The sequence below is a fragment of the Mya arenaria genome, chromosome 13 (assembly GCF_026914265.1).
Source record: "Mya arenaria isolate MELC-2E11 chromosome 13, ASM2691426v1".
NCBI classification, from domain to species: Eukaryota; Metazoa; Mollusca; class Bivalvia; order Myida; family Myidae; genus Mya; species Mya arenaria.
In genome coordinates this window covers 24,711,652-24,722,600 of record NC_069134.1, presented here as the reverse complement: position 1 = coordinate 24,722,600, position 10,949 = coordinate 24,711,652, and the positions used below count along the sequence as shown (strand labels likewise).

General features: G+C 33.3%; 1 protein-coding gene across 1 annotated transcript; it reads right to left on the bottom strand.

The window, feature by feature from the left end:
- Positions 1 to 1,064: 1,064 nt before the first annotated feature.
- Positions 1,065 to 10,877, bottom strand: LOC128213740 (general transcription factor IIF subunit 1-like). Its single transcript, XM_052919772.1, has 12 exons — positions 10,819 to 10,877; positions 8,594 to 8,749; positions 7,995 to 8,206; positions 7,507 to 7,677; positions 7,176 to 7,293; positions 6,628 to 6,694; positions 6,099 to 6,243; positions 5,436 to 5,647; positions 4,384 to 4,478; positions 3,855 to 3,924; positions 3,283 to 3,397; positions 1,065 to 2,825 (listed from the first exon to the last, which is right to left on the bottom strand). Exons 1-12 carry the CDS (start codon positions 10,834 to 10,836, stop codon positions 2,618 to 2,620), a joined length of 1,587 nt encoding a protein of 528 aa, XP_052775732.1. The 5' UTR covers positions 10,837 to 10,877; the 3' UTR covers positions 1,065 to 2,617.
- Between the last annotated feature and the right edge of the window lie 72 nt (positions 10,878 to 10,949).

Sequence of the window (10,949 nt, the reverse complement as noted above, 5' to 3'; positions counted from 1 at the left end):
TTTACTTGAAAATGGAATATAATTCAATTAAAAATACCCATGTTTCTGCTAGAGTATAATTCTGAGCAGAATAATGAAGGGCAATAATTTGCATTATATGCAAGATAGAGTTATCTTACTTGAATAGAAATGAAGGTTGGGTAGTTTGGAGTGTATGTCTCAAGTTTAAATGCATTATATCATGGATTTGCTGAGATATGAACCCTTGCTACCCATGTTTTGTCAGAGAGAACTTGTATAGTTATACCAAATCGATCATGCTATGTTGTAGGCCTTTAATATCCACATGGAAATTTTTACATGTCGCAGATAACTAATACAAATAGTGATAATAATAAAATAAATAACAATCTAGTAATAATGCTAATAATGAAAACAACAAAACATCATCATCATTACCATTTTTATTTTATTACCATTAATATTATTATAATTATTATTATTATTATTACTACTACTACTAGCTCTGCTGCCACTAGTGGGTGGGGTTGGGGCGGGGAGCACTCAGTGTATAAATGTGCCAGTGTAATATCATTATATTTATATGATACTGTATCCCCTCGTTATCCAAATTACACTGCAAAACTTGATATCGGGAAAAGGTTAATACTGAATAATCGATCAAATACTTACATATCTGCTGAGATCCGAGACCTTTTATCAGAAAAGCCAGTGCTATTAAAACCAATCTTTTAGTGATAGATTCTATTTGGGAACAAATACAGTGATATTTGATGGGATTTTGAAAGGGGATCTCGGTGTTGATGACTTTAGATATTGATCCTGGGCTGAGACCAATAGTGCTATATGCAGGGACCATCACAGCCTAGATCTCTGGAAACATGTTGAAGTGATCCATACTGTGACACAAAGGCAGACTAGTTTCATGTTAAAGGATTGTGGGTTCACATGTGTACAATGTTTTGTGTCAATAGTTTTGTTACAGCTTTTGTGATATGGCCAAGCTTATTTTTTGTAGCTGTCGCAGTGACTGCACTGTGGCTTTGACATTACTTCAATGTTTCTTCTTCAAAAATTGTACATATAAAATGACAATGCAAGAATCGGTTGTTTTTTGTTTTATTTTTTCAATGCTCATTTCAAGATAGAATTTCACATAGAAAGAAAATGCTCAGATCAGATCTTTGCTCATAAGCATCGGAAAATAAACTAGTGAAGAACATTATTAAATACAATTCTGTTCATGGCAATAATATATAGATCAACTAAAAAAAATGTCTTCATTACATAACTTAACAAGAGCTGTCACAGAGACACCATGCTCAAATATTCCACTGCCTTTATGTTAAGAAATGCATAATAAAGTAATCCTAAGTGTTTGTTTGTTAAGTAACAATGTATAAAGTCTCAATGCAATACATCAAGTAGTTGCTGAAATATTAAGAAATGTGTGCTTACATGTTACATGCAACACCTTAGCTTACATGCAACACCTTAACCAGAATTTTAAGCTGATTAGTTAAGGTCAATATTTGCATTATATGCAAGATAGAGTTATCTTACTTGGATAAAAGGAAGGTTGGGTTGTTTGGAGTGTATGTCTCAAGTTTAAATGCATTATATGATATCTTTGCTAAGATTTTGACTAAAATGAGGTTTAAATACATGTAAAACCTTTACCAGAATATCTTAGTCCAATATTAAAGGGCCATAATTTGCATTACATGTATATCCAAAATAGAGTTATCTTACTTGGTTATTCAAGAAAATTGAATGGTTGAGTATCATTGTATTAAGCCTCAATGCAAAACATCAATCAGTTCCCGAGATTTAACATATGTGTGCTAACATGCAAAACCTTAACCATAATTTCTAAAAAGTAAAAAAATAAAGGGAAATAATTTGTATTACATGCATAATAGAGTGATTTATCTTCATTTATTCAGTAGGTTGGATGGTTGGGAACATAGATCTAAAGTTTCAAAGCAATAAATGATTTTTTTTTGCTGAGATAATGATTTAAAGATGTTTACATGCAAAACCAATGTGTGATGCAGACGCCAATGCCAGGGTGAGTAGTATAGCTGTCCTTATTCTTCGAATAGTCAAGCTTAAAATGATATCCAAGTACAATCTGACAATGCCAAGACCTGCTTCAGCATTGCTTTATTTACACTTGACCTAAACCTTGTTACATGTATACGCAAATTATTCACATGTATGGAACATATAAATACAGCAACTGCAACTGTTTTACATTTACAAGGCATTTGCCTAAGTTTTAAAACTGGGCTTGTAAAACATAGCCAGTTGATGACACTACTAATACCCGTACAATAACAAATGTAGCACTAGAGATTGGCATTGCATCTTCTGTGTATGGCCTTTGCACATTATTATGAACTTAACATAGTATTTTGTTATCAGTTGAGCCACTAACATGCCTAGCCTGTCGTAATTACATTTCTTCTATTAAATATATCTGTATCAATTGAGATATTATTTCAGTTTTCAATCATTTCCAATTATAAGAAAACCAGTATCAATGTGGCTTGTCATAAAAAGACAACCACATCTTTGCTGCCTTGAACATTCTTTCCCTCTCTTCACTAAGCCACACTATCTCAAATAACCAACTTCATCAAAATATCCTCTTTCATTCTGGCTTCTTCAGTGACAAATACAGTATTTGATTCACATATTTCCTATCCGGGTTGATCTTTTTCAACAACTGTCCGATCCGCTGAGTCATCTGCTCCTTGGACATCTGAGGTTTTTTGGATTTAAACTTCTGTACCAGCTCCTTTGCAGTCATCGGTTTTCTCGACAGGTATCGCCTGATTGCCTCCTCTGTGATCTCACCACTGTGAAGTTATCAAACAATTACATATTGAAGTTACACTACTATGTCACTTATACCAATACTAAATAAATTCTGAAATATTTACTATAAATCACAGGTGTATACACTGAAATGAAACCATTATCACATTCCCTCTGATCTCCATAGTTATCAAGTTTAACAAAAGAATCTTTAGAAATCCTAGAAATCCTTTTATGTCAAAAGATTATCACTGTTACATTGCTTTGACAGTAACGAATATTCAAATCAGGGCAGTTCATAGTTGTATTCACAATACTTGAGTTCAATAGCAATGTAACAGTTTAACAGTTTCCGTTCAATGTCAAGAAAAGAAAGGGATGTTACACAAGAATGCATAATGCATAGTGATGCTTAACATTCTTTAATTTCCTTGGAACAAACTGACAAGCAATTAAATTGTGAATGTTGTGTAATGCTGAATAAATCTCCAACCTTACCTGCTAGTAACTGATGTTGTAGAGGACGACTGAGTGATACTAGGGGTAGGCGACTCTGTCCTCACTTTTTTCTCAATGACAGCTTCTTCACTGTCAAGCTTACGCTTAAGCCCACCTGAAAACGGGAAATATTTGGATCTTATGTACCGGGAAGGGTTAATCTGTACAGAATTTCTTCTTAACCTTCTTTCATTACTCTTAAACTCATGCTTCAACCAACCTGATAACACAACAATGTTTGGCTTTTATCTTCTCCTAAAGTCTGTCTAGATAATCAAAATTTGTAACCAATCACTATATCATTGCCTTCAAAGAAAATTTCATTTTTAGCTTGTCTGTTTTTCTACTAAAAAAGTCGAGAGGATGTCATAGCATGGTGTCGTTGGTGGGTGTCAGCGAAAACAAAGGTAAAACTGCAGCTGAACTGAATTATTTTTTTTCAATAACCAATAAAAGTTAAGCAAGACTGAAAAAAACACAGCTTTGGCGTTAGTTTAGAAGCGCAGTTTTTTTTTTTTGAAATTGTCAACTGACAATCAGTTTATTTGTTAAATTGAAAACATTTATCATACCATCAGTCTTGGCACCTTCTCCAGACTTGTCAAATGTTGGAGTGTTAGATCTCGAGCCTCCCTTTTTCTTCTGCAATCATAAACAGATTGAATTTAAATAATGACCACATTTTAACCCATTATGTTTTTAAACTTAGTTCATTATACATTTGTATTAGAAGATTTATCTACCCTTAATCATAATAATACAATGACATCAACTAAATCTTATTTCAAAAAAGATGGATGTCATATTTCAGTTTTAATACTAGAGCTATCACTGGATGTGATTAATACACCCACAACTCCACCATCTTGTAATAAGAAACGTATCACTGGGAGGGATGTATGCTCCTTGAAAGTTGTTGAGAAGGCAACAATTAAGCTTATGGTCCTAATTTTTATTTTGTTTAGTTGTAGTCAATATCTCAAAAATATAAGAGAGAATTTTAAAACTAAGTGTCAAAAATGAAAGCGCAATAACTGTAAAACAGTTAATAATGAAATCAAAGATAAATCTATAATGTTGCTATTTTTAGCCTTTCCTGACCTGCATAAAGAGTACAGATGAGAATTTCTCCTCATTTTTCTCGATGTCTGACTCCTCACTTTCCGAAGATGAACTGCTACTTTCGCTTTCATCACCTGAATGTATCAAGATACAAGCAGTTTTATTATACCAGTAATAGATGAGAATGAAATTACAAAACACCAGATTGGCACCAAAATTGTAGTCAAGTGTCGTATCCATTGTGCTACGAAGGCTTACCCTTAACCGTTGGAATATTTAAGCTGTATACCTAACTTGGTAATATCACGTGATAACATCGACTAGCCAATCATGCATAAGAATTAATTCTACTAGGTATACACACCTAGTAATCTTTTTTAATGGAAAAATACGAAAAAACTAAATTAATTGTTAACTTTGTGGTACTTCACTTAGTTAGTTTCAATGCATTGTACACATCGATACCAAGTTTATGTCAGTTTTCGACAATTTTCTTTTTTTGTTATTTCAAAATACGATGTATTAGCCCCTTCAAGAATACCTTTTATTATTATGCTTTCTGTAGTTTTTAAAAAATTATCAGTATGATATAATATAACCCACTGCTTTAAAACAGTGAAACAACATGTTGATATCAGTCATTGTTTATACTGGAAATTTAAGAAAAAAATATTCATTAATTTCTTTATCATATGATTGTTAAAAATACATCAATTTGGATTCCATAAACATTGAAAGCCTCACTTGCATTTTGCATTATTTCTACACTATTCAACCATGTGAAATGGTATTTTTCTTTACAAATCAGCATTGGTAAAGATACTAGCCACTAATTAAACATTAGTTTACATATTTGTAATTGCACAGCTATATAGTGATTGTTTGTGAGTACCGCCCTTTTAAGCCAAAATGACAGGAGATACTACATAACCATATGCAGAATATTTTAAGAACCGATGTATGCCAAGTTTGATGTGAACATCATTTATTTCTGAGATAAAGCATAACCTTCCAACAACAAGGAGGCTATGACAACAATAGTACCTTTCCGTATAAAACACAGACAAGTTTACAACTGATCCTATCCCTACCTTCTTTGTTACTTTCCTTCTTTTCTTTCTTCTTCTTTTTCTCTTTCTTGGTCTCCTTTACCTCATCCTCCTCATTCTCTTCTTCTTCCTCTTTCTCTTCCTCTTCACTAGACTCCTCCTCAGAGTCTATCAGCTTCTTCAGACCCTGTTCTTGCTCCACTCCCTGATCATCATACTTTTCATCTTTAGCCTTTTCATCCAGCTCAGATTCACTGAAATTATCAAAAAGAGTTATAACTAAACTTAACACAACATGTTATTAAAACATGGACTGTTCAGCCCCTGTTCTTGGTCTACTCTTTGGTCATCATACATTTCATCAGTTCAGATTTGCTGGAATAGTAAAAAAATGTTATTAAACACAAAGACCTTTTTTTGTTTACCAGGTATCACATTAAAAGAAGTAAGCTCCATATAAACCTGCCTATTTGAGCAAGTATGCAATTCAAATTATAGATAACAGTTCATTGGTCAAATAATAACCCCAACAGTGTTTCATACTTACCAGAGTGTGAAAAAGAAAGAATTTACAATAATCAAAGACAATATCTCCAAAGTCACTTTTCTATCATGGCCTAATCTACGTTATGTCAGTGTAACTCTCAAATCCCAGACATTATACAACCATGTCTTTATTTAACAAAACCAGAAGCCTCCTCTCACCTGCCAGAATCAGATATATAATCCAGCTCACGGTCATCAAAGTCGCCCTCATCACTTTCCTCCACTGCCTCATCATTATCGTTCATCTTGGCATTCTTACGACGCTTCTTCTCTTCCTTCTTCTTTTCCTTCTTGGGCTTTTTCTCTGTGGCAAAACAATAACTCATTCAACATTTGATTTTTCTTCTGAAAGCCAACTATAAATACTATTTTTCTTAAAACATCTACTTCAATCATGTGGTGTTGTTCAAATACAAAATTTGTTATTGATAATCTAAAATTTTTATTCTATCATTAATGTTGATATGGACTAACAGCTTAACACATATCCTAACAGACATTCCCATGCCATTATGCTACATCTCATTTCGGTCCAAAGTAAAGCAAAAAGCCAATACCCGCAATTCTTAAGTAGACAAGGATTAATGGGTCTTCCATGATTAGTATGGTCTTGTTTAAAACATAGTGAGAATAATCGAAAATGGTGGTAATGCTCGGTAAAGACAATACTTAATGGAGGCAAGGTTACCTCCCTCCTCCCCCTCCTCCTCCTCTTCTTCTGAACTAATCGCCCAATCTTCCATGTCTGTCAGGATCTGTAGCATGTATAGTTAAAGCATTGCAATAACCATAAATGTGCATTGTTTTACAAACAAGAAATACAGAGTTGGACCATGTAGTATACTAAAACTTAAAAATATATATTATAATTTCCTGTTTTCTATTTTCAGTTATTTTTCAATCAAAGAAATGTTCATTGCCCAGGGTAAAATTCCAATGTTTTCTTCGAAAATGTAAATCATTTGAAACATAATTATATAGTTTCACCCACTAGCATAAAAAAGTAAATGAGCTTACAAAAAGACAGCTTTGAATGTTGCCAGTTTTGAGAACTGGAGTGTTTTAATTCTTATCTTGCCACATGCTATATGGAAGAACCCCATTGTATAGTAGTTGTTTTGTTATGTTAAATAATTGAGGCCAACAACATTTATTCTCGGAACATCTAAAAACTGTTTAATTTGTTATCATGGACTTTATTCCACTTGTATATAACATCATAACCCGTCTACCCACCAGATTCTTTTTGCCCTTAGATTTCACTTTCTTCTCCTCCTTATTATCCTCTACGTCATCTTCATTCTTTATCCTCTTACGAACCATGATAGAGAACAAGTTCATTGTCTTGTCTCGTCTGAAAATAACATTTCCAAAATTTGTCTCATGTAAAATAAAAATTGTTCTCTGAGTTAATTATATTGATTGTAAATACATTTTTTACAAACTTTGTCTTGTTATTACTCAATGTGGCATTTGTGCATTTCAATGTCAAATACTTAAACGGTAAAATACCCCTTAACATAAATAAAACCCCTATCTGGAGCTTTGTATGTCAGATGAGTTTTACCTGCTAAACTCTTCTTCTGCTTCCTCAGAGTTTAGATATTTGTATTGCACAACCGGCTGGAAATTATACCACTCTTCAACAGGGTGTGCCTCAAAAGCACCATCAGCACACTGAGTGAAAATGTAGTAAGATGTGTTCTCTGTTATGGTTCCCTCTCGTACACCCTTATACCTGCAGAAAAATACATAATTTTATAATTATATGTTATTTTGTTAATACATAAAGTTCTGTATACATGTTACATGCATGCCTTGAACAATATGTTACTATGTACTTTATGTCCACAAATTTAATTTTCTTATAGGTATAGATATTTAACTGCAATGTTGCTTCGCTATCTAAGGTAAGCTCTCTAATAATAGCTAAGGAATAACATATTTTTATTTCTTATAATTTATCTCACTGTTTTCACTTAAAATCATTTCTCTTTTTTCTTCAGAATATTAATACAAACTATAGCTACAACATTTACTCATTCATGCATTTACCTTTTACAGTCTTTTCCTTTCCCCACTTTCATTACCCATGGTTGATCATCCGGATTGTATTTCTTGAGATGTATACCAAACTTCTTTCTTCTAGCTTCAAACTTTTGTTCCCTTCCATATTCGCTTCCAGCTCCGAACTTTGGCTGCGTTTCCAAGTTATTGGCTGTTTTGTATTCTTTTAAGTTGTTTTCTCTTTCCATTCTAACTGTTGTCTAAAAATCAATTTTTAAATTGGCTTTACTTACTAATTTGCACATTTATTAAGACATCAAATGTCAACCTTCAGTCCAGACATACATCATGCATGGTAAAGTATAACATTTATTAAAACACACAAACTAGCTTCTTCTTCTTCAAATCTATTTATATAAACAACATGGAAAATATGAAAATTAACATTGCATAAGTTTTGAACTGGAGATGAAACAAGAGCGATTCATCAAAATGTAAACTTACTATATCACACTATTAATATATATATATAAATATAAATATATATATATATATATATATATATATCTCACAGTATATATATATATATATATATTCAGCTTGCATTATAAAATAAATTATTAGTGGCAAGCAGTAAGAACCCTTACATTTGTTAACTTGAGGAAGTCTATATCTGTTCCAGTGCCAAACTTGATCATGCTGTATTTCTTGGACTTGTCATTTGGAGCCCTCACAACATACTCAGTTGTGGTTGACTGACTACCTGTCGAGCTACCAGGCTTTCCTGTTGTGGCCGTTGTGGCCTGAAAAATAAATTGAATGTTCAAAATAAACATATTTATGAAATATGAATACACAATGTATTCTGGAAATACTGAGAAATCATATGTTTAAGCACTAACAAAAATTAAACATAATGATCCTCATTTTTCCCCATGTTACACAGGAGCAACGCTATAAGGCATACATGTGATAACGTCCCGGACGTCCGGGATTGTCCCGGAAATCGTATCTCTGTCACGGAGTCACGGAGGGTGCATGTTTGTCCCGGAAAGTCATAAAAAAAAAAACGAAAAAAAAAATCTCGGAATAGGAATCGATTATCCTATTTTACCAATGTAAGTCAGCTATTTTGCCTGTCCGGGACACTGGTCGTAAAACACAGGACATGTTGACACTAATCCGTTAATTGGTACGTGTGTCGTCGAGGTCATCGTCAATCACCCGATAATTGATCTATCGGCCTATTGTTGTGCTTAACGAGTGGGGGAGGGTTCTTGTATACAAATTCATTGTTTTCATATGGATTTGTTTGGTCTTATGAGTGATAGCTTTAAATTGATGAATTGATATTTTTCACACATTTTACCGACAAACGAGCATGAAGGTAAGTTCAAAGAAAGTGACAAAATGAGTAAAAAAACAAAATTAAAACACGGAAAACATCCCATATTCCTTTCAAATTTCAAAGTCGATACATCGTTATACTTTAAACAACTTTAAACAACTTACGCGTCCATAATGAATTTTAGTGTTTTGACATTTTTTTCCGAACTATCGTGTGTATTTTTACGCCGAAATAAAACTGACGATATGGGGTTTACAGGTGGTTATATAGAATGCTTTAATCACGTGACCATGGTAAGTCACGTGATCGCTTTATACAGCCGATTGTTGACATGTCTCTATCAAAATTATATGCATCTCCAAACGGAAAAAAGCTCATCGACTGGAAAATCTTTTTTATCGTCTGGAAAATATTGTGTGTCATAAATTGCAAACGTTTTAAATGTGATGAAAAAATAAATATTTTATAACGCATGTTCTCAAAAGCGCGGGAAAACAGGTGCCCGTATAGTTGTTTATTTCCTGTTTTGATGAAACCGAAAGTTGACTGCATATCCTCCTGGTTAGCACTTCATTTAAAGCCTGGTCGTTTTATTTTTTCAAGAAAATGCAGAAAAAAAACAACCATGTCAAGTAAAAAATACGTCTTGGCAGTCAAAACAGGTACATTTTCCCGACGTTAAAAACGACTAAAATAGTCCCAGATATGCTCTAGAATGCACCACAGACGTTCCCCATTTGAAAAAAAATCCGGGGGGGGGCATGCCCCCGGACCCCCCTAGTGTGCGTTGACATAACGATGAGTGTCCCGGAATCGACCCAAGAAATTATCACATGTATGTATAAGGCCAAAAATATATACCATTGTTTCCCAATTCCTGCTTATTAAAAATAGGGTAGAAAAAGGGTCGATAATGTTTTGTTTTGAATATTATATTTGAGCTTTGTTGTTTTTCAAAGACATTTGAAAGCATAAACTGCTGAAGGTATCTGCTAATTAACATGGTTATCTGGTACTGGTCAGATCCATATTGATAATCACTTGTCACTTAAGGAATTAATTGCTCTTGACATGTGGTTTATACTTATATACTTTTTGAATAAACAAACAATAAGTACGTATTTGTAATTTTATTTTTCAACCTTTTTTCTTTAAATCAGATTGTGGTCTGTGAAAGAAAAAAAATGGTCAGCTGGGTAATTTTTTGTTTGGCCTTTCCTTAGGTTTCAAAGGCAATTTGATGTTCCGCGCTTTGAAAATTAACTTCATTGGATTAATAATCAAGTGGGTAATGTCTGATCATCAAGGCTTCATGACAACATACAGATGGACACATGACTTCTACATCTTTATGTTACAACGTCTTAATTGTACCGGAATGGCATATCAATGAGCAGGTAAAATGGATAATACTATATTGATATCCAATCAACAAATATTTTCTATAGGTTCTTTAAACTATTTATAGCGCAACAAATGGTGTTCTTCAAAACGCCTATCCAAAATCTAACATATATTTCCTACCGGCAAATTTGTTGCCATTTTCTCAATTTGTGCCAGCTCCGCAATGGAGTAGCCGAATCTTCGAATTTGAAATAAATGCCCTCATTGCCAATTTGACATTGTTATTTATAAAATACATCATGGATTTATAA

Excerpts from the sequence above, each read along its gene's own strand:
- LOC128213740 (XM_052919772.1), bottom strand. Across the intron at positions 8,207-8,593 it reads ACTTCCTCAAGTTAACAAAT|ACAACAGTTAGAATGGAAAG; the intron begins GTAAGGGTTCTT and ends ATTGATTTTTAG. Across the intron at positions 7,678-7,994 it reads AAAGGAAAAGACTGTAAAAG|GTATAAGGGTGTACGAGAGG; the intron begins GTAAATGCATGA and ends ATTTTTCTGCAG.